We start from the raw sequence: 23,776 nt of genomic DNA, 5'->3' as shown, positions 1-23,776 counted from the left end.
CTTCTGTGAACCTTCTCGTTTTCACTAGCACTGCCAACTACTGTTGCTCAAGCTAAGCAAACGTGTTGATCTCCATCAGTAACCAGTTCTGAAGCAAATCCTACATTTTAAAAACAATGCCCGGCAAAAGCTCGTCTCAGGAAGTACAATGCTGTGATGTGAATTACTCAAATACCCTTAATCTCCGTATGCCTGGGAGCCGCTCTTTTTAACACAGGCTGGGCTACTTTGAGAAATCGGTTGCGGTTTATGAACAATATAAAAAGTGAAAGTCTGTTGACTTTTGACAGCACTATCTGACAAGGAGGTCAATACAAAGTCAGCCTGTGCAGCAGGCATCTCGCAGTGCAGCAGGACAGCTGCCACGTGCCTGGAGCTTGCCAGCAGTTTATGATTTTAACTGCGCCGCTATCATGGGCATAATGTTGATAACAAATTTTTATTATCTGGAAGTCTCTACATGTGTTTTATGTGGTTAAGATGACCCGTAGATTAATGCCACAAAGTAGCAGAATAGAAAGGACTTCACCCCTCTGCTGTAGAGATTAGCAGTGGCAGAAACAGCCTATTGTACTGTTTGTATTGTGTATTGTTCCTAACATCAGCAGTAGATGCTGTTCTTCTCAAGCCTCATGCAGGTGTATTTCACCTCCTTTCCCTGAAGTTCTAAGTAGCCTCGATCTCTCTCCCCACATCTAATCCTTCATGACTGCTTAGTGCAATTTTGTAGAGGCAGAAGAAAGGAAGGTGAGAGAGATTCATTGCCTGATCAGAGAGGTGAAGATGGGCAGGAGGGGAATCCTTCCATTGCTCAGTGCTTCTGCTGGCTGTGTCACCCTGGCCCAGGGATTACAGCTGTGCAGACAAAGCTGTGCCTCCGCAGCCAGGCTCCTCATCTGTCTACTGGCTGTGGCTGCCCTGTGGACTGGAAGGAGCTGGTTCCTGACCCTCCTCTGCCTTCAGCATGGCAGTGAGAGAAGCAATGGTCAGAGTCAGTTCATTCTAACATACGCTAGAGTCATGGAATCACAGAATGCCCCAAGTTGGAAGGGACTCATAAACATCACTGAGTCCAACTCCTAGCTCCACACAGGATCACCCAAAAATCAGAGGAGCTGCAGCCGCCATCAGGCCTCCCCTCAGCTCCTCTGCTTTGCACTGAGCAAACCCAGGGCCCTCAGCCACCCCTTGCACTCCTTGCCCTCCAGACCCAGCTGCTGCTGATCAGTTCCTTCCTTACTGTAGGAAATACTCTTCCTATACCTAAAGGGCAACAGCAGCAACCTGGCAGGTGAGGCTGGAGGTGAGGCTGCACGAGTGCCCTGGGTGATTACAACTGCTCATTTCTGCTTTTGTTCCTGTGGGCAGCACTCTGCCCTTTCCTCAGTCAGCCTTTCTGTACTTACTGTTCTGCATCGTCTTGCCAGAAGACGCGCGGACAGTAAAACCAGGCACCTCCACAGAGCAGTGACGAACAAAGGAGTAATTCCTGTCTGCAAAAGCTGTCTCTAACTTGTGATTTATACCTGAAACAAGTCAGTGATTGTATTTGCAGAATGCTGTGCTAACCAGAAATGGGAAGGTTTGCCCAGCTCCCTCTGTAACAACTGGTTTCATAACTTCTTGAACCATTTAACTCCAGGAGTGCTGTTCTGATCATGATCTGAGGGCAAGAAGTTAACTGCCTATGTCTTAGGCTGTCTTAAATAAGTAACCAGAGAGAATCTCTCCTTTTGGCTCTACATTTGAGTGATAGTTTTTCTTTTAGTAGTTTCCCTGATCTGATCTTCACTTACCCCTGTGGCCAAAAGCCATTGGTAGTGGTTTTTGTTTTTTTGTTTTTTTGTTTTTTAACTTCATCCTTGCTCAACATCTCTGTTTTTAGGAAGTCATTTTGCACCTCATCTTTATGCTTTGTATCCTTGGTGCTGTGGTATGCACACATGTGGGCAGTAGGCCAGGAGGCTGACGCTGCTTCCCTGGAGCGTGACACAGTATTGCCTTGGCCAGGTGCATGGCCCCACTGCATGTACCCTGGCATCCTGCAGCTGAGTGAAAGCACTCACAGTGTGCTGCATTTGTGAGCGTGCAGTAAACTGAATGAGAGTAGCTGGGGCAAGAGGTAGAGGTGATGTTTATGTTCAGGGCAGGAGGCTTGGGGTATATGCGTGTGAGAGACTGCAAATAGCTCCGAGTTATTTTCTGTGTTCATAGAATGGCTTAGATTGGAAGGAACTTTAAAGTCCATCCACTTCCAACCTCCTGCCATGGACAGGGCTGCCACCCAGCAGCTCATGCTGCCTAGGGCCCTATCCAACCTGGCCCCGAATGCCTCCAGAGATGGGGCACCCACAGCTTCTCTGTGGCAGCCTATGCCAGGGCCTTACCACCCTTTGAGTAAAGAATTTCCTCATAACATCTGATCTAAATTTTCCCTCTTTTAGTTTAAAATCATTTCCCCTTGTCCTGTCACTATGTACTGTGTTTTCTAGGCACCTCATGGTGGTATTTGCAAGTATTGAATATGGCTCCCACCTGTTTTTTCATCCAGAAATGACACTGGGAAAGACCTCTAATAGTTATATACCTTGAAATGAGAGCAAGTGGGAAAAATCCAGCCAGGGGGAGAAGGGAGAAATATGTTCAAACAAGAGAGGGTTAAAACCTCATGCTATGCTGGGAGTTCACTGAACAGTGAGAGTAATGAAGAACAAAACCTGCCTCATACCTGCCAGTTCCTTCTTTCCCTGTCTCTACAGCAGCAGAGGAGGAAGATGATATCGGAGCAGAAGGAAAGTGCTTCTAAGCAAACCAGCCCATATACATGCTGCTTCCTGAGGCTGCCAAGTGAAATCACTTAGCCAGGCTACAGTAAGGCATGATTGCATCTGGACATTAACAGCATTTGCAGCAGTTTAAGCATTAGTAACAACAGTAGAGTGATCAAATCTTATCCTTTAGAGGGAAAGCTGATCACCGGAGAGGGTCAGGGACTTCCCTCTTGCACGGCTTTCAGATACAATCAAGGAATGATTGAAACAGCAGGCACTTCTATAAGAAGAGGGGTGACCAGCAGGGACAGGGAGGTGACTGTCCCCCTCTACTCTGCTCTTGTGAGGCCCCATTTGGAACTGCATCCAAGTGTGGAGCCCCCAGTACAAGAAAGACAGGGAGCTGTTGGAGAGGGTCCAGAGGAGAGCCACAAAGATCATCAGCGGGCTGGAGCGTCTCCCCTATGAAGACAGGCTGAGGGAGCTGGGCTTGTTCAGCCTGGAGAAAAGAAGGCTGCAGGGTGACCTCATTGCAGCCTTTCAGTACCTAAAAGGGTCCTACAAACAGGAGGGGAATCAACTCTTTACAAGGGTAGATAACAGCAGGACAAGGGGAAATGGTTTTAAGTTGAGGGAGGGAAGATTTAGGTTGGATGTCAGGAGGAAGTTCTTTACAGAGAGAGTGGTGAGGTGCTGGAACAGGCTGCCCAGAGAGGTTATGGATGCCCCGTCCCTGGAGGCGTTCAAGGCCAGGTTGGATGGGGCCCTGGGCAGCCTGATCTAGCATTAAATGTGGAGGTTGGCTCTGCATGTGGCAGGCAGGTTGGAGATTCATGATGATTCTGCACTGAATGGGTCTGAGGGTATGGTTGCAGCTGGATAGATCTAATCTCTGAACAGAGCAGCCCTGGCCATGCTCCTGCCCGAGGCTGGTAGCTCCCAGGGTGCTTTGGTATATTATTTCTGGCTTTGACTTTCTGCTTTTTTAAATTTTTGGTTGTTCTCCTTTTTTGAGACAGGCTCCAAGTGCACTGTTCTAGCAGAGTCATTGCTGTTGGGTGACATCTCCCCGTCACCCTTTACAATTCCTGCAGATTCCTTGCTGACTTTTTGCCTAGGCACAGGAAAAGGCACAGCTGAGAAGAGGCCCTTGGGACCCAACCCAGAGCAAGAAACACCTTCACCTTATTTTCTCATATTACATCTCTGCTATGCTGTAACTTCTGACCATAGCAGGCTGCTAGCATCTTCCTGTAGCATTACAGCAAATTAACTGCTCTGGCTTTGCATTACTCCTTAGCCAAGGTCTTATACATTGTATGATGACCACTGGCAGGGTTATGAGCAGTAACTTCTTCTTGGGAAAGAAAATTTCGGTGGGAGACTGGGTTGGCAGTAGCGAGCTTGCCTGGCCTGGCAGACAGTCATGTGCCCGCCTTTCCAATGGTGTGATCTCTTGGTGAACCACTGCCCTGTGTCCTTTGTGGCTGTGGGGGTGTTTAAGCCAGGGAGGGGCAGCAGGTGGTAGGGGTCCAGCCGCCTCTTCTGGCAAGCTGAATCAGAGTGACAGATTTGCTCTTCTGGGAGGCTTGTGGTGTGAAATAATAGCTTTGGAAAACACAGCATGCTTCAGGAAGTGATGGGAGCTAAGGAGCTAAATGCCCAGAACAGAGAAAAGCAGGATCTGGCTGGTGCATCTGTCTGGAAGACTAACCACTGCTGAGCCTGGCCCAACCTCTTCAGCTATCTACCTGCTTCAGGAAAAGCTCTTCCTAAGCTTCTGATTCTTGCCTTGACATTTTTTTTTGCCTTTTCCCATCCTACCCAGAACCGATTTTATAGAGGTTCTGGAGCTAAACTATCAAAGCTAATAGTCCTGGCATTCCCTCCTGTTAATATCTGAGAGTTTCGCTGAGGTAAAATCCTGACTACTGCTTTCTTCCAGACATAGAATCACAGAAGCGTTTGAGTCAGTCATGGCCTTAAAGGACATCTGGCCCAACCCCCCTGCAGTGAACAGGGACACCCACAGGTAGATCAGGTTGCTCAGAGCCCCATCCAACCTGACCTTGGGTGTCCCCAGGGACGGGGCATCCACCACCTCTCTGGGCAACCTGCTCCAGTGCCTCATTACTCTTATCACAAAAAACTTTTCCCATACACCCAATCTATTTTTTCTCTTTTAGTTTCTTGTTGACTTTAAACAGCCATCAAGAAGGTGCTCCAACAGTTGGGCTTCAGTGCAGTGTTCATGAAGGGCTCAAGGATGGGCTGAACCTGTCACAGACCACATAGACCATCCTTCTCTGCTGCTCCCAAGACAGAGCAGTGGATGTAGCCACTCTGCTGTAGAACACTCTGCTTTCTGGCTCTCAGGAGGATACTTGCAAGGCAATGTCTTGAACCTTGTGCTGGGGAGAAGGCTATCTCAGTGCCATCAAGCAGCAGTTATCATCAGCAGGTCTTCTGGCTGAAGGATACTGAAGGGAGCTCAATTTCTTTTCCTGACTTCTGTAGCTCCCTCACTCCTCCTAGCAAGGAAAGCCAGGTTCTTTTCCAAGGATTTCTCATGGCAATCCCCAGGGAAAAGATGATCTTTCAAAGAACTGCAGCACTACAAACTTTCTCTAAAGAGGGTGTTCATCTTATTATTTTCTGAAATTCATTTCATACCATATTGGTAAATTAGTCTGACCAAGTACAAATTACTCAGCAAGGAAATCGCTACCTCCAGACTAATTTCTAGCTGTTTTACTCTTCCCTGTTTGGCTGATACAAGTGTTAGGTAAATTTGTACAATTGAGAATTTCCTCCCTCTCTTCTCTTTTCCAAGGGTCAGAGAAATGTCAGCTGTTGGCACTTGTATCCAGCCAGGTTCTGTGCTTGATCCGAGGTGGGCTCCATGCCAGTCGTGCACAGGAGCTTGAGCACAGACAAGGCCAGGAGCAAACTGCCGTGGACCAGCCCAAAAGTCAGGCTGTGTTGGCCAGTGTCCTCCTTCCAGCAAGCTCTCTCCCCTGAAAAAAAGTGTGCTTCTCTCTCCCAGTAGAAATGAACCTTCAAAGCAGTGAGCACTGAATTTCATGCCAACTGCAAAGACTGTTCCAGCCCTGTTGCAAGTGGACCTTATATTCAGCTGCAGGACACTGAGAAACAGTGGTTTCTGCCTCATCACTCTGAGTGAGGTGGAAGCTCTCACATGTTATTTTTTGAGAGGGCACAGAAAATTCTTCCTCTTTCCCATGACAGTCAATCTCTGAAGTATGAGATTTGTTTAGCTGCATTAATCAGTAGATTACTCACCCAGAATGTCTGACTGAAAAAACTTATGCAGAAGATCAAAAACCCATAACTTCAGATCAGAATCTGGTGATGGTAAGACCTAGATCAGACATTTGTGGCTGAACAGCATCTAACAGGATCTGAATCAAAACCACACACCTAAGTCAGTACTTGTGTTGAGAGAGCAGGATGCCCAAGTTATTTCCAGGCCTTACCTCTACAGTTACATCTCTGACAGCTTACTTTCACATTTCCCACAGTCACTGCACTTGCTTTTCAGTAATTGTTCCATTTTTTTCCCTACATAATAGAGGCAGGACCAACACCCTTGCTTTCTAATTGCCTCAGACAGACACAGATCTGGGGGCAGAACACAGATTTGGGAGCAAGTTGCAAGGATTTTATTTGTAGATTCAGTAGTAGGCCAGGAGCTTAGCATAGCTGGAGACAAAATCTGTCAAAGGGTTATTTGTGACTTCCAGGTCCTGAAATTGATTTGGGTTTGCCTTGGTCTCAACAGAGTTGGTCTCAACCATGTAACTTATAAATGCCTCCTCCAAAGCAAACTGATGGGGCATGCTACTGAAGCCACAACACACCTCCCATGCTGGCTGGGTGGGCACAGTGAAGATGGGTTTGCCAATGCTGAAACTGCAGAGGTTCCTCAGCACTGGGACATGCTGCTCCTTCAGACCACATCCCTTCTACTACTGTTGCTGGAGCAGCACAGAGGACACAGATCTTTCATCTCAGTACTCAGACTTGCTACTTCACCTGATAACAGAACCAGATCCTGTCTCAAGTTGATTGTGCAGAGGGCATGTCAAATACAGCTGATCTGAACCTGGAAGCTGGCTTCACTTAAACAAGGGCATCCTAAACTGCATCACTGCTAGTGCTTTATGCATTGCAGTCAAACGTCACATCAGGTGTGGTCTTAGCAGTCATTTGGTATTGCACTCAGGAAAAGATTAAAAGCTTTTATTGTACAAATAGCTGCATAATCAGAGTAATATTCTTTTGATGATTAAACTAATTAGGAATCTGTTTATCATCATATGCTATTTTCTTTGGAGTTGCTAGTTTAAAAAATTGGTCTTTTGTTTGACTAATGGGATTATCTGAAGGATCTACAAAGAAGTTCTCAGTTCTATGATGATTAATGAAATCTCTGAAATGCGTTTTAGAACAATGACAAATCCTTAGTGTAACAAATCAGTGAGGAAAGAGCTATGGAGTAAGAAAGGGCAATATCTCTTTTTCTCCTTGTGTCAGTCTACCGACTCCAACTCACATAAACAACTCCTGGTCTCTGCTGGACTGTTCCAGAGTGTTGGAGGTCTCTCAGACCTGCAAGGGACAAGTTTATTCTGGTAAATGCTGCAGCTTGTTTTTTTAGCCTGTACTCTGACATCTCTTTCTGTTTCCTCTGTGTGCAGGATATGAAAGCTGGAGGGAACTGGCTAAGGTTCTGGCAGACCCAAATGTCCCAGCTGGGGACCTAAGCCTCCCGTTTTACTATTCCCAGAAGATGGGACATCAGGTGAGAACACTCTGAATAACTTCTAAATATTTGTGAGGCCAAATTTTCCCTTTGGATGTTGGTACCAACAGGCAGTTCTCCCTTTGTGCAGAAAAGAGCACATGCCACAGAGCAAAATCTGAGCTGACTCACAACAGTGCTAGCATACAATAACTCCACTGTAGTCAGTTGAGTTATTTTAGATGTACTCAGTTGTAGCGTTGGTGTGAAGAAGGCTGATTATGTGGCACAGGAAGCACTGAATGAGATGGAAGCAGAAATGAAAGGTCATAAAAGAGGTTGTAGTGCCTCCGGTGAAGTACAGCTTGTTCCTATTGCCTGAAGGAAGTGCTGGAATAACTGTTGCTTGTACCTTTTGAAACAAGAACGGGCAACAACATTCAAGGGATAATGATCTAGGTTTTAGCTCTGTGCTAGCAGCCATTATAAAGTGCTGGTATCCCTTCCCCTCAATGGCTCACTATGGAAATCTGCTGTCAAGAAAACCAAGGAGCATTTCCAACCCCACTGTGCTTCCAATGGCCAACATCCCTTTTGAAGAAGTTATGGGAAGTTGCTCTTTTTGTCACATGTTCTTGCAACAAGACCTGAACCTTCTTGTGAAGGTGTTAATGCCTGGCTATTTATCAAGTCACTTTGATTTTCTTCTACATGTATTTCAGAACCAAGAGCATCAAAGAAGTGGGAGGAATAAATTGAATTACACAGCTGTGAACAACCCTGTCCCATGGATGCCAGAGGTTGGTGCCTTTCTCTAACATTCTGCATGAGGAAACCATAGGTAGAGACCTTTGAGATTGGAAGGGAATAAGAAAGGACCCTTTGCCTGGAAATGCGTTTGTTTCATTTGCTATCATCCTCTCCTGGTTTAATGACACTTACAGACCCAAGTAATCATCCGGAAAGACAGGAGTGTCCAGATTCCTGATAATCTGGCATCTTCCCCGGCCACAGAGGCACCATGCACCTTCCATAATTCCCTGAGACCGGGCAGCTTGCTGTCCTGGAAAGGTGAGGTTTATTCAGGGCCAAGTATTCAGCAAGTAAATACTTGACTGTGGCACGCAGTGGTGTCATGCTATGCTCATGTTCTGGCATTTGCTTGTTACCCAATCCCTGCACATTGTACATAGAGATCTCTCCACTTCACTGAAACTCCTGATGAATGGAGACCTTCTCCGGTGACCCTTGAAGGCTGGGGCAAACATTCTCTTTGTTTTCTTCATGCCTCATTTGTTCTTTCCTCCCCTGTCCCCTTATCTCATCATTCCTCTTCAGATAAGGGAGAAATGCAGCCTACTGATAATCAGAGGGACACTAGCCAGGGGGTATTTGGTGATTGGACTGGCACCAATTAGAAGGGGCTGACTCCCAGATGAGTGATGGCATGTTAAGTCTCATCAGGAGCGAAGCTGCTGCTGTGCACAGGGTGGATGCAGTGAATTTGCTGCTTCTTCCCCATCCTGTGGCATTCCCACAGTTTCTTGGAGGCTTTGTCTGTTGTCTTTGTTTTCCACCCCTCAGTGATTTTTCAGAAGTGTGTTTCAGGATCAGTGTGCATCAGTAAGATTCAGGGATGACCTTCTGGAAAAGAGCTGTGAGGAGAAGACCTACGTGTCCTGGTGGACAACAGATTGACTATGAGTTAACTGTGTGCCTTTGCAGTTCTGCTGCAAGAAGGCCTTTGAGTCCCAGGATGTAAAGGCAGGGGAGTGGGTTTGGTTGGCCCTGCCACACTCCCATCCTGGATTCACTGATGCCATCTGCATGAAATGGAGAGCAATCTGCAGGCACAGCTCTGTGTGGAGATGCCTGTTGCCTGTGTAATCACCAGCTGAAATTTCTCCTGGCCTGGGGATTAGGTTTTCCTGTAATTTTGCCCGAATTAATTACCTGAGGTCTATGATCCCATTGTGTCCTCCTGGCAGCATCTCTAAGCACTTAATTGAAGCCTGATTCTTAAGGTGAGAGCAGGTGGTTTGCCTCCCTGAGGTCACGGAGCTGGGCTTCGTTTGAACAGAGGTATATTCCTGACGAACGTGAATAATTAACAGGTGTGCAGGGTGTGCTGCAGCCAGCATGGCCAAACAATGGGTCTCAATTTTCCTCTTTCAGTATCAGGAGATGAAATAGATGGTTTGAGTCTTCAGCTTTGGATACTGTAGTGGGAAAGTGAACAATGTGGGAAATCTCTAAAACTGTTATATTCACATGCAGGGGAAAGCAGAATTCAAGAGATCTCTTGAATTCAAGAGTCTCTTGCTGACTCATCTCGAGGGACCCCAACTGATGCCAGTGCATCAGAGCTTGCAGCAAGTCCAGCTGCTGGCTGCTGAATGTCCCCTGCCCACACGGGCCCAGGCAAGATGAGGGATTGCAGCAGCTCTGTGGTGACAGATGAGGCTTATGAACTCAGCTCTGGGAGTTTCGGTCTGCAGCACAATGTTGCCTTTCTTCCCTGGCTCAGACTCGCCCTCTGTGCCACATCTATTCTCCCTGGTGCTGCACATTCCCAGAATTGCACACCTCTGTTATGCCAGGGCTGACCAAGCTTAAATTAGGAAAGACCTCTCTTCTCCGTCCTGCTCCAGTGCAGCTGGTTGTGCTCTGCTGCTGCTTCTCCCTTCTTCCCTGGGGCTCCTGGCTGCAGAGGTATTGCTTGGTATGGGCTGGGCAGTCTTGACAAGATGGGGTTTGGGCTAGGAAGAAAGATCATAGTATCATAGAACCGTACAGTCAGAATTGTTTGAGTTAGAAAGGACCCTTAAAGGTGATCTAGTCCAACTGCCCTGCAATGAACAGGGACATCTGCAGCTAGATCTGTGCATGTTTTCTGAGGAAAGGCTGGTAATCCAAACTTCCTACTAGAAGAAATTGGAAATACCAGTGTCTCTTAATACAACCCCGTGACTCTAAACTGCTGTTCATTCAGCAGTAGGGCTCAGCAGCAGGCCCAGCAGCCCAGCATCACAAAGCTGCTGTGTCAGTCCCAGCTCTCATAGCCCCGCACTTAGTACACTTCAGCTGTCCCTTCCCTTCTGCAATAGTGTTTGCTGTGTGACCACACTGCTGTGCTCAGAGGACATCAGCTCTTAGGGACGTGCCCATGATGCACACACGCTGTGATGATGGTGCCCTCAGTGCATGACATGTGGCTCATGTGGATCACAGCTGTGTTCTTGAAGTGCCACTGTGTCATTGGGAAGGAGATGATCACCTGGGAGGTGAGGCTGGGAAGGAGGAACCCAAGGGTCAGAAAGCGCCTCTGTAGTGGTGTTACATAGCACAGACCACATAATACCAGCTCCTGTTTATGGCCTAGATTCTTGGCTTCTATTCCTGGTTCTGGCCAAGTCAATCTATCTAAAATATCCAAAGCAGATGTTCTTAAAGGGAGAAGGAAAACTTAAGTCGTTACTTACTAGGTCCTAGCTTTTCAGACCACTTGAAAACCAGGGCCAGATAGTTTCCAAGCTGGGAAGACAAATTTACAAAGTCCATCAATGTTTCTCAGAAGCTCTGTGTGTGAATTGTGAATGATGGTGCCATTTATTGCTGCAATCTGGAACAAAAGCCCTAGGCAGATTATTTTCTGCATGTTCCAGAGGAAACCCAAATAGCAAGCAGAAGAATTTCTCAGCTGCTTCAATGGACAGCCATGAGTTGAGCTGGAGGGACAGAGGTGATAGGATTTCAAAACAGCTGCTGCTCCAATGACTCTTGGAGGCCTAAAATTAAAGCCTAGCTCAGTTTTCACTCCCAGAGCTGCTCTGGGCAGCCAGCACATATCTGTCAATATCCTTCTTCTTTTTCCCCCTTCAGAGGAAGCAGAAAGTAAAGTAGGCTGCTGTAGCAAAGGAGAAAATCTATTGCCTTAAAAAAGGCTCTGAAGCTACGTGCAAGAAATGCTTGTTATTTGCCAGTTAATTATTTCTGATTGCTGTGAGCTCAGGAAAGCAAAGTGATCATGTTAGCTCCTGCCAGAAACTTCTCTCTGGTGGCTTTGTAAAGACTTTGGAAGTTGGGGTTCTGTCATAGAAGTCTGAAGGCCCATCTCCGACTGTTGACAGAGCACTGAGCTCAGTAATGGCTGCCTTCATTTTAAGTAAGTTGCCCTCTGCCTAATGCTGCCAGAACTCTGCAGTAAAGCACTGGTCCAGTTTTCCTCTGCAAACAACAAATCTGGCCACTCTTTAGGGAGTTCCCTAATACAGATCTGCTTTGGTGTTTGAGTTGCCCCCTGCCAAAGGCAACTTGGCTCTCTTGCAGTTCTGAGGATTGAAAGCACCTCCTGGGGTCTGCCTTTGCCAGGAAGGAGTGCAGCCACAGCGTGCCCACAGTGTGGGAGTGTTGTGCCACATGTGATAGAGATCTGAGGCTGCTATCTGAAGTATACACATGGTTTTCTCAGATGGAAAACAGCGTCACTTCTGAACAGCAAGGGACAGACTGCCAGAAGACTTGGTTCCTAACTAGCTGTCAGCACGGCTTTTTCACCTCAGTTCACGTTCCACAAGAAAAGTTATTGCCTTTGTTTGATTTGGCTGAGAAAACAGTGTAAGACCCTTGGATGTGAACTGGGTGCATGGGACTGCCCAGCCGTAAGGTTCCAACTCAGTGTTTGTCACACGTGCAGTGATTGATTTATGTTGTAGCTCCCTGCAGAGCCCCAGGTTTCTCTTGGCTGCAGCCATTGCCCTGGGCCCTCTGTAATTCCTCCTGGGGAATTGCATCTGCTTTGTCTCTGCTTTGCTTTTGCCCGATGGGCAGAGTCTGGGCTGAGGGATATCAGCAGAGGGGGAGAGACGATAATGAGGGACCATGGGGACATTCAGACATCAGGCAAGCCTTGGCAGTTTCAGGGAGAGTGGGCTGACAAGAGACCACTCGAGAACTGCAGTAGTTGTGAATTTGTTTTGCCTGGCAGGCAGAGATGATTGTCACGTGCATGACTAAAGCCCACAGCTCACAAGGAGCATTACTACATAAGCTGGTGCTGGGCCAAGTCCGCTCCACGTCCTTCCTTCAAGCCCTGATTTATGACAAAACAAAACCCCAACTTGCTATCTTGGGAGAAATAACTCCATGAAATGGTTTTTCTGCCAGAAGTGCTCAGGGTGGATAGGCCCGGCTCCTCCACACTGTTTCGGCCCGGCTCCACCACGCAGTTTCAGCCCGGCTCAAGGCTTCCCCCGGCCAAAACCAGGAGTTTGCTGCCATCTGTAGACATGTGGGTGCAGCTGAGGCATTTCCAGCCTCTGCTCATCCAACCTCAGCTGGGCTCCATAGCTCCTTATATAGGCAAGACAGCTATAGAAAACCTCCCCAGTCCCAAAGCAACCTATTTCTTTCTTCAGTGTTTCCCCATCTAAGGTTGCCTGTACAGTATCCAGCTTATTTTTTCTCTGCTTTTGGATGCCAACTCTGCAAGGAAAACTTCACCATCCGACAGCAGTGTTGCATGCAGAGAGCTTGGGCTGTCTGGGAGGTCAGCCAACTCTTCCTTTCTGGATGGTTATGACAAAAGAAAGTCTGTTCCTCGAGGAGCAGGCCTTTCCTCACCATCTTCCCTGAGCCCCACCTCGCAGGCAGGGTTTGAGGAAATCTGTCATCTCCACTCCTTAGGGTGTCCCCTCTTCCATGGGTCAGGAAAATAGCCCTGAAATGAAAAATACCTTTTTGGAGAGGGTCCTAACCTTGCAGTTTCACTGTTAGCTGGTGCCACACCACAGCATGCCCCAGGACTCATGGTACCAGTCTCTGATTTAACACCTTTGTGACAGAGCAAAATGACTGACTCCTAGCCATTTAGCTGAGCTCTCCTGAGCATTATCACAGCTCCCTGGTGCTGTTCAGGTGACACCTGGCCCAGTCTCAATGCTCAGCTGGTTAGACGTCACTGCTACAACAGCATCTTCCTTCTCTCTCACAAGCTCTCCGGTGCTGGGGGCCATGGCTGAGGCTGGAATACAGCGAAGAACATGGGAAGGGCACAGCAATTCATGGTCCCTCTCTTCTGCCCTCCAGTTCCAGGGCCAGGCCAACCTGCATGTGTTTGAGGACTGGTGTGGCAGCTCCACTGATCAGCTCAGAAGAAACCTCCACTTTCCCCTCTACCCCCATGTGAGTAAGAACCCAACAATGTCTGTCCCATGGTTCCTGTCTTTGCTCCCTTGGCATCCTGTCTCCACCCCTTTCCACCACCTCCTCTTTCTTCCCGCTCCTGAGAGATCAGGAAGCTTTCACAAAGGTTCAATGAACCTCTGGGAGGAAGCTCATTTTGCCCTTGCTGGCCTGCCAGAGCTTGGGCACAGCATGAAGGAGCTCTGTGCTTTCACTTCAAGTGCCCACCAAATGTCACATCCCATTCTCACCATCTCCAACATCCCCCTTGCAGCCCTTCCTTCTGAGCAGCCCTTGCTCAGTTCCTCTCACAGCTCTCCTGCTCTTTCCCATTGCATCCATCACACGCCATGCCATGTCCTCACAAAACAAATGTCATACTTCCCTCTCTCCACCCATTGTAAGATTTTTGCAAACTGCTCCTCCTCTCTTGTTCCTATCCATCTAAATTTTTTTTTTTTGTTTTTTATCATCTTCCACTTCAGACAAGAACAGTGCTGAAGAAACTGGCCGTGTCCCCAAAATGGACCAACTACGGTCTCCGGATATTTGGCTACCTGCATCCTTTCACTGATGGTGAGGGTTCATGGGCTCAGGGGCTGCTCACATCCTTCTTAGCCCTAGTGCACGGCCCCTCACGTAGGCAGTCCAGCTGGCTGTGTCCTTGGCATGGATAAAGCACATCTGCCTCTGTTGTAGGGTAGAAAGAAAAAACACAGAAGAAAACAGTTGGAAGTGCTGGTTAAAAAACAATGCTGTCATGGATGCATTGCCCCATGATGTGCATGTGGGTATGAGCAACCTCCCCCCCCTTGAACAGTTAGGACTGTACATAACATTGTTAGTATTCCTGCTGCTCCTTAGGTTCATGAATGCTGTCTGACACCAGCTGACATCTGCATCACTCAGCTACGTGCTTCTGCCCAGAGCAGCCCACTAACATGCACCCATCCCCAGCCCTCAGCTGCCATCTCTGTGACCCTGACTGGAACAGCCAGACTCAAAAACCTCTGTCTCCCATCATGGCTCCACCTGCATATTCCTTCATCCAAACATAATTTCTCACACGAAATGTTTATTCTGAGAGCAAAAGCCAGGGAGACATGACACAGACTTCTTAGCTTTCCAGATTAGGTGTCAGGTGAAGTCAGTGTAGGATGAATAGGGAACCAGCTGTAAGTGACGTTTTGTTTTCAATCACTGCAGAGTTTGAGAATTCAGAGAGGTTGAAAGGGGCATGGTTAATATCCAAAGGATTAATCTGGTATCGCCAGCAAAGAAGGCAAAGACAGCATTTTAGAGAAGCAGACTCCATTCTGTGCATAAGTCCTCAGCCCAGAACCCTACTTAACTGCTGCCATCTCTTGACAGGAGAGTTTCAGTTTGCCATTGCTGCAGATGACAATGCTGAGTTCTGGTTGAGTTCAGATGAAAAGACCTCTGGTCTCCAGCTGTTGGCCAGTGTGGGCAAGGTACAGTGCATTCTGCATGGCTTCTTCCATAAAAGCTGGGATGTTTATGTGGGGATGGATACCCTCCTGTCTTCCATGCTTCTCTGGCCTAGCCAAGTTTCTTTTGCCTCTCAACTACAGGCACCACCATCACAGATGCCAGACAAGTATGACACAACATATCTTAAGCCAGATACATATCAGCACTGCAGCTGGCAGCCCCAGTTTCATGGTTAAGGAATTTGAATCTGTCTAGAGGCTGTCACACCAGGATGAGCAGCTCAAATTTCTTTCTTCATTGCTCCAGCACAGTAACCAGGGAAACATTTCATCTTAACTGCAGCATCTTCTGTCTCTTCTCAGACAGGGAAGGAGTGGACAGCACCGGGGGAGTTTGGAAAATTTTGGAGCCAGCAGTCAAAGGTGGTGAGGTGAGTGAGCAGAGTCTCTCACTTCCAGCCACTTCTGTGCATGGTCAGGAAGTGACAGGAAAAATGAAATAAAACTTGTTCTGAAGAATTTAACAGTATAGAGATAGAAACTACTATGGGGTCTGCTAAAGCTCAAGTGACACTTCTGCATCTGTGCCAGTTGCTTTACAGGCTTGCAGCAGAAATGCAGTGCTGATTTTTTCTTCCCTGGAGTACAGTCATCAGCAAATCCAGACTCTTCTTTATGAGCTGTACTCCGAACTTCCTGCCTTGGAACTGCCCAGGTTTCCCAGAGGCCAAAACCTGGCAGACAGGGCTGAAAGGGATTTGTTCAGCATTATCTGAGAAGGGTCTGAAGTGCTTCAGACGCACCAGGGAAGCCACCTATCTAGCTGCCAGCATCTGAGTTTTCTTGGCAATCCCAGTTCTGCTCACCCTGAGAATTAGGTTCTTTCGTGGATGTAGTTCTCCACTCGCTGTCTGCTGGCAAGCTAAGAAGAAATATTCCTTAATGCCATTGGTGACAGACATGTTGTTTTTCACAGGTTGTCAGCCTCAGGCAGGTACTACTTTGAGGTGCTGCACAAGCAGGATGACAAAGGGACAGACCATGTGGAAGTAGCAGTGAGTCTATGCCAATGGCTATGTTGTACACTCTATGCAAATGGATATGTTATGTACAATGTATGTGGTTCTTGAATCTTGGGAATTAAGTTTATAATTATTTCCCTCCCTTCCCAGGCCCCCTATCCTCTTTGTATGAGGTGAACATACCAAATCCCTTCCAGAGTCCTACCTACTTCTATGTGGGACAACCCTAGCTATGTTAGGACCATTTTGCTTGGGACAGTTCTGCTTTCTGGTCTTTGTTGCTTCTCTTTATCCTTTCCTGCTTTGAGTGAATCCAGGGGAATTTCAGGTTATTCCCAGTCTTTTGCTGCTAGGTAAATTGTTGTAGTAGGGAGAAGAAGAAAGCTGTGGGCCCGTCTAGTGAAAAAACGCCACCTTGTATCTGTTCCTTTTGTGCAGGTTTTCAGGTTAAATGCTTAACAACATGCACTTAATGCATTTCTCTGTTCCAGTGGAAACTGAATGACCCAGATGCCAAGTTCAAAGTCATTGACTCCCAATACCTCTCCCTTTTTGCTAGTAAGTATATTCACAACAAGTTTTCTTGAGCACCTCCCCATTCTTTCAAAACTTATCATCAGTGTTTTGCTCTGAATCACAGTCTATGCAGGCAAATAGTTTGTGTACAGATCATTACAAGAAAGAAATGCAGACAGGTCAGGAGAGAGACCTCTGAACAAGTGTGTGTGACTCATTATTAAATACAGGAGAACTGGAATTAGGATTAGATGATAGAGAAATGATAAGGAAGAGAGTCTGTAAAAGTGAGGGAAACTGATATGCAAGAGTATCATGGGATGAAAGTTGCTTGTGCAGAGAGCTATGGAAGAATGTAGGAGCCCAAAACGTGGGAACCATGAGGATGTGCTGGCCACTGCAGCATCTCCAGCAGATTTCTCTCAGGATGCTGGACACAGTTGAACACATCTAGAGGTATCAGGCATAGCTGCTTTCTTCAGTGCTTCCTTTAAGTCTTTTCAGGTTGCTTCCAGGCTGCAGCTAACATGTCAGCCCAGTCCTCCTGTTTTGCAAACCCTTTTCAGCATATCACGTGGTGCCTTTATCAGTTAAGGAGCTCCTTTGCTTATCTACCTTTGTCAGTATCACTTTCCACTGCCAGCATTCCCCCTTTCTGTACTTATTGCTGGTAGCTTCCAATATGTCTGGTATTTCTTCTGTGCTAACACTTTTGCCTATGGAAGACTCCATGATGTAATCTAGACATCTGTTTACGGTGTTTTGGATTACAACCTGCTGTTGCATTTTCTGAAACTTGCCATTTGGCCAGGACAAGGTATTCAGTCAGATCTTTCTTTTTCCTTCTGTTTTTTTCTGTTTACTGCTTGCCTGTAGAAGGAATGCTTTACAGCTCAGAAGATCCCTTCATGGCTGGCGCAGCACTGCACTCTCCCATACAGTGTTCCTTCTTCCACCTCAGCGTTGTGGCTGTATCATATATTATCCCATTCTTCTGAGGTTTCCATGTTGTTCAGTACCCAAAAGTTGCTAACAGCAACCCCAGTGCCCTTGGCAGCATGCTATTTATTATTTATTTATGATATTTATTTATTACATTTGCAGATATTAACTCAGTTCTGCTCACTTCAGAGCCAGATCCATGGAGACATGAAATCTGGCAGCAGCACTCAAGAAAAGGCATAACCAATACTTAATCCTGAGTTTGTGCTTCCCATTGCTCCTGGCTTACCATGGGTTTTCATTACCTTGCTGGAGCACCAACCTCCTAGGGCATTGAAAACCTCACCCCAGGGTCTCACTCATTTTCCAGCACAGGAGAAGCTTCCATTTCTCAGCTTTCTCCTCCTATTCAACATTTTCTGTCTACGTATAAAAGAAATTTAATGGTGATAATTCAAATGTGACCAGTAATTTCTGCCAGGCTGGGGTGTCTGCTGCACAGCACTGCCAGCGTTTCCTCTCATAAGGTAATTTCCAGCCACCACTCATCACTGTGTTTGTTTGGTTTCGCTGATAGCTGTGTTCAGTATCTCCAGCTTTCCTGGTCAGAGCCTTTCTTTCCCTCAAGCACTGTTGAAGCTGATGAGTACCATGTAGGCATTACAATTGTGCAATACCATTTGGAAGGGCTGATGCTGGGGAAAATTGCTGCCTGGGACAAGGGATGAATGAGCACTTCCTCCCCCTTCTGTTCTCTCTTTGGTTTCTAGATGAGACACTGTTAAAGATGGATGAGGTTGGGCACATCCCGCAGACTCTGGCTAGCCACAAGAGCCGGGCTGCTGATGACACGGGCGGCAAGGCACACCCTGCTGACATGTTGAAGCCTGACCCCCGGGACACTCTTTACAAAGGTAAGACTTGCAAGGGAGTTGAGAAGGCAGCTGCAGCCTGTCTCAGCACATGCAGGCGAACAGCTGAGCAAAATTGTCCTCCTACGCCATGGTTATCAAAGGGCACCCTCCTTATTTCACAGGGGAGCAGGGAGCAGCGTGCAGCATCTGTCGCTGTAGGGTACGAGACAAAACACAGAGTAAACCCATCTCTTCTTTCTTGGAGCCGAATTTATGCGGTGTCTCCAGGCATATTTTTGTGCAAGTGCTGTAGAACAAGATGAATACATGAACTTAAAAAGATGTTTCACATTATGTATCAGAAATAGTGTAGTCAGCAGGATCACCACTCTGTACTTGCATTGGTGAAGCTTTATTTCAAGTACTGTGTTCAGTTTTGGGTCTTTCACTATAAGAAGGATCAGAGGCCATGGAGCACATCCAGAGAAGGGCAACAGGTCTGTGAGGGGTCTGGAGCACGGGTCTTATGGTGATTGAGGGAACCAGCATTGCTCAGGCTGGAGAAGAGGAGTCTCAGAGGAAACCTTATCACTCTCTACAGCTACCTGAAAAGAGGTTATGGTGAGGTGGGTTTCGGCCTCTTCTCTCAAGTTACAGTGATAGGACTAGAGGGGATGGTCTAGAGGGGATGGTGCCCCAGGGGAGATTCAGATTGGATATTAGAAAAAAAAAAAATTCTCTGAAAGAGTGGTGATGCATTGTAACAGGCTGCCCAGGAAGGTGGTGGAGTCACCATCCCTGGAGGTGTTCAAAAATTGTGTGGATGTGACGCTGAGAGATACGGATATCAAGCATAGTGGTGATGGATTGGGGTTGAACTAAATGGTCTCAGTGGTCTTTTTCCAACCTTAATGATTCTATGATTCTATCTGATAACCTCTCATATAGTTAAGTACAAGCTGGGCACTGAAATAGCTAGGTTGGTGCATCAATTGCAGTAGGGTTTCTCCAGCAATGCTTGCCTACATTTTTTCTTTTCAGTGCCTCTGCTCAGCAAGTCACGCCTGCGCCGAGCCCTGCCAGACTGTCCATACAAGCCTAGCTACCTGGTGAATGGGTTCCCTCTGCAGCGCTACCAGGGCCTCCAGTTTGTAAGTTTTATTCCTTGAGCCAGCACTTACCCAGGGTTAAGGAGGAAGGAGGGAGACCTGATTATCCATGGGCCTCCGTAGGTACCTCCTGTATGAAGCTCCTGGGCAGATGTGACCACTTGTTCTTCAGGTCTTCAGCATCCCAATACATGGCAGAGGTTAACAGCAAGAGAAGGGAGATAAGTGCTACACACTGCTTGCTGGTCTCACTGGCAGACAAGTGTGTGAGTCTTACAAAGCCCCTCAGACCTCAAGCAAAAGCTCTGAGCTTGTCTTCACATGGAGACTTGTCATGGCTGAGGATTTCATTCCCTGGGAAGGTGTAGAGTGCATGGACCAAGGCCTAGAAGAGTTTTCAAACTGGCCTTGAGGTAGGACCCACATCTGTGAACATGCAGCATAGCAAAGTTCACTCTTTTCATAGCAGAGGAGACTGGCTGAGGCCTGGCAGAGCCAGTGGGACTGGGAGCATATCACCAGTCTGCTTTGCTATCCCTTGGTGCCAGTTCAAGCCTACACTGCCCATGGGACTTGCACCCTGGGTGACCATGGCTTCCTCAGCCTTGCCTGGGGCAGACCTCACACACTTTCTGGGCTCCCGTGTTCTCCTGCACTTTCTCAGTTGGACTGTCCCATCTAGTTCTTGCTTTGTTACAGGATTTCAACACATAGTTGCAGAGATGGACGGACAGATGCCCATCACTCTTCCTTTTGTTTTTCATTTCCATAGTCTCTACTCACAGTCTGCTACTGGGTGCCTTTGAGAGGCATATAGTGAGCAGTGCTTGTTCCTTCCCCAAAGGGCAGCTCACCTTGCAATCGGGTCTGGGTCACCTTATGAATGATGTCTGGCATTGATGGGGGCTTTTCCTTTATTTTTCTTCCCTTCTTCCCAGATTCATTTATCCTTCGTTTACCCCAATGATTACAGCCGTCTGAGCCATATGGAGAAAGAAAACAAATGCTTCTATCAGGAAAACCCGTATTACTTGGAAAGGTAGGATGCTGCAAGTGGACGTTTATTAGCAGCGAGAACGGGAGGAGTCAGTTTTAAGGCTGGAATTAGAGTGGAATTTCATATTCATTTAGTTGGGACTCTCTTTGTTTAAAGGTCCCTTAAGTCCTGTAAAACATTAGAGCATTTATAGTTTCTTTCAATAGCCAGTGCTTCCTTTAAGTGAAATTGTGCTCAGGTCTCAAAGGAAAACCGCTGCTACTTTTCTTGCTCTATTAACCAGGAAGCTGGGTCAGAGTATATTTCTTCCAGTACATCAGGGAATGTATTTGCCAGCAAACTTTCCATGCCAGCATCTGGAGCCTCCTAATGGCTGTCACTGTGGAAGCCAAGCCTTACTCACAACCAGACATCTTGGGGGGAGGGATGAAAACATGCAGCTCACTTTTACTGGAGTCCTGCTCCAGTGATGGCCCTTCAAGAAAACCACCATGTGCATGCTCCCTGCTTCACAGGGAAACAAGCATCTTGTGTGAGGATTCTGTTCATTTCAGGAGGACTTGTTTGCAGGATAAGGAGGGTTGCTTTTCCTGTGAGATAGCTGATGGTGGCCTCCTTGTGCTCATCTTCCTATTTGAGGGTTGGAAAGACAGATTGTATTGTAGGTTTAGGAGAGATCTACTGGGCCTGGGGCCCATTGTGAAGGATGGAGAAGGTGGCTATTGTGGGCTGGCACATGCACCTCAAGTTTTTTTGCTTGACAAATAGTTTGTATTGTAACAGCATTTGGGAAGGGGGAGTTTATTCTGCTTGTCATCAAGCACACATGGAAGGAAACGATGCAACAAGGGAGATCCCTCCCAAAAGCTTGAAGCACAAGCATACAATGGGCTGACATAACACACAAACCACAGTGGCAGTATGGGAGAAGAGAGAGGGAGATCACTGCAGTTACTTGTCTGAGCCACTTCAGTAGCACAGTGACTTCAGTTTGTAAGTGCTACACTGGATCTGAGCTTTAAGGAGAAGAGAAGGTAAAGGAGCATTTCAGTGTCCTTATGTTGGAATTTCCTCCTGTGCACATGGAGCAGCACTCAAGAAAATGTCTGAGAAACTGGAATGATAACCCAGGAAAGCTGATGTTTTTGACAGTAAGATCTTGATTGCCCCAAGATCTGAAAGTGATGATGGTAGCTTATAACTTGCTATGAAAGGAGGTATAATCAAAGTAATTGACCATCTCCTCTGTAGCAATGGCTAGAATTTAGTTGAAGAGGGCAAAATAACTTTGATCAAGCTGATGTCCTTCCTTCTGCAGATTTGGGTTCTCCAAGTACATAAAAATGGACCGGACAGAGAAGAGCCTGGACTCTGATGACAAGACTGAGCAACCAGGTAGGACCCCCTAATATGAGAGCTTGGAGGAGCCTTTTATCCTCCTGTTGACTTTCCATGGCAAGGAAGTCACAGCCCTTCCCTGCCGGAGTGCCGCAACTGGAAGAAAGTATTTCCTGCCACATTCACTTTTCTTAAGGGCAGTCTGGGAGGCCAAGCAATGCACTCTAGGAGATGGATGCCAGAGATGTAACTGTGATTATTCTTGCAGGCTTTCAGGAGGGGAACCTGGATGACCTGCAGTATGGAGAGCAGGATGTGGAGAGCACTGTCTCCCCTGCGCACCCCAACATGCGGCAGGCAGAACCAGCAAGTGCTGCTCCCGGCACAGTGATGGGCAGCGATCGTGTCTATGAGGACTATTCCCTCCGGGAGCATCGGCGGCTCCTCTCTGTTGGTGACACAGGGGAGGTGACACAAAGGAGACGGACAAAAAAGTCTGGTGTCAAAACAGCCCTTCTGGCCCCTGCCAACCAAAGCCTCAGTCGAGCTGGCCCAGAGAGAAACCCGGTGACAAAGAGACCTCACTTAAAAGCTGGAGTCAAAGACAACTCCAGAAGCCCTCCGCAGCATGCCAGGGCCGCCCAGGGCAGAGCACCTGCCAAAAAGGAGAACCCTCCTTCTAGGAGCAGGTCTCAAAGGGAGCAGCCTCTCAGCAGCCCCAGGGACTCAGGGGTCAGGATTCCCAAAGGTCTGAGACCTCGAGGAGACCTCAGCATCATGGAGGATAGCCTGCAGCCAGCAGGCACTAAGCAAGCTAGGAGAGCTGGCCCAGCATCCAGCAAAGCCAGCAGGCACCTCGTGGATACTGCTGGCCCCAGCAAGGACCCGCCACGGCTGGAGCAGTGGCTGAACCAAGTGGAGGCCTACGTGGCTGAGCAAAAGAGGGCCACTGGTGGGGATGCGGGCAAGGGAGAGACAGAGGTGGCATCTCTTGCAAAGGGCAAGTCTAGGCCTGAGAAGGTGGCAGCAGAAGAGGAAGAAGAAGAGGTGGATGGGGAGCCAGAGGAGGAGGATGAAGAGGGTTTTGATTATGTACCAGTGTTTGACCAGCTGGTGAACTGGGAGCAGACTTTCAGCGCGAGCAACCTGGATTTCCATGTGCTGCGCACTGACTGGATTGATCTGAAGTGCAACACATCAGGAAATCTGCTGCTGAAAGAGAGGGAAGCCCTGGAAGTCACACGTGTCTTCCTCAAGAAGCTCAACCAAAGGATTAAAGGGTAAGGCAAAGTGTGAAAAACTGGAGCTTGTGTACGTATTGTTTGCAACTAGAATCAATCAAAGGATAAACTAGATGTGGGAGATAAAACTTCAGACAAGGATTCTATGTAAAAACCAGAAGATCTCTCTGAGCTGAGAAATGGGAATGTTGGGTACTAGATCATGTCCAGGTCTGACTATCACCCTCCAACAGCCAGTGGTAGTAAATGCGAGAGACTGGAGGTTTCAGTCTAGCTGGCATCACTGGTGCATGGCTGTTTTCCTCTTTGCACTGTGTAAGCATTGAGAGCACATAGAAGCATTTTGTCAGCTGTAGATTAAGGTACCTCAGTGATACAAATTAGGACTGGAGCTCCTCATGCTTGTGGTTTAATGCCTATTATCTCTCAGTTTGTGAACCCAGTACTATTTAGGACATAGGATCAGAAGGGACTTGTCAGATATTGTGAATCAGCACACTGACTTCATAAACAACCAAGTACCCTAACCTTTATCTGAACATATGCACTTCCACTGTAGAACTAACCATCTTGATTACCTTTCTGGC

The 23,776-nt window shown here is 47.4% G+C and overlaps 1 protein-coding gene across 1 annotated transcript in view; it reads left to right on the top strand.

Moving 5' to 3' along the window:
* The window catches only part of B4GALNT3 (beta-1,4-N-acetyl-galactosaminyltransferase 3), a gene marked incomplete at both ends in the record, with an annotated part of 56,713 nt that overhangs the window by 28,175 nt on the left and 4,762 nt on the right, over positions 1–23,776 (top strand). Inside the window, 13 exons of the mRNA XM_079545586.1 lie at positions 7,493–7,596; positions 8,259–8,336; positions 13,624–13,719; positions 14,205–14,295; positions 15,091–15,191; positions 15,534–15,601; positions 16,147–16,225; positions 16,684–16,750; positions 18,421–18,564; positions 19,546–19,655; positions 20,552–20,652; positions 21,929–22,005; positions 22,217–23,228. Coding sequence (XP_079401712.1) covers positions 7,493–7,596; positions 8,259–8,336; positions 13,624–13,719; positions 14,205–14,295; positions 15,091–15,191; positions 15,534–15,601; positions 16,147–16,225; positions 16,684–16,750; positions 18,421–18,564; positions 19,546–19,655; positions 20,552–20,652; positions 21,929–22,005; positions 22,217–23,228 — 2,128 coding nt within the window. The remainder of the gene's footprint in view (positions 1–7,492; positions 7,597–8,258; positions 8,337–13,623; positions 13,720–14,204; positions 14,296–15,090; positions 15,192–15,533; positions 15,602–16,146; positions 16,226–16,683; positions 16,751–18,420; positions 18,565–19,545; positions 19,656–20,551; positions 20,653–21,928; positions 22,006–22,216; positions 23,229–23,776) is intronic.

This window comes from Tetrao urogallus, assembly GCF_951394365.1.
Source record: "Tetrao urogallus genome assembly, chromosome: 1".
NCBI lineage: Eukaryota > Metazoa > Chordata > Aves > Galliformes > Phasianidae > Tetrao > Tetrao urogallus.
This window is presented reverse-complemented; position numbering and strand designations above follow the sequence as displayed.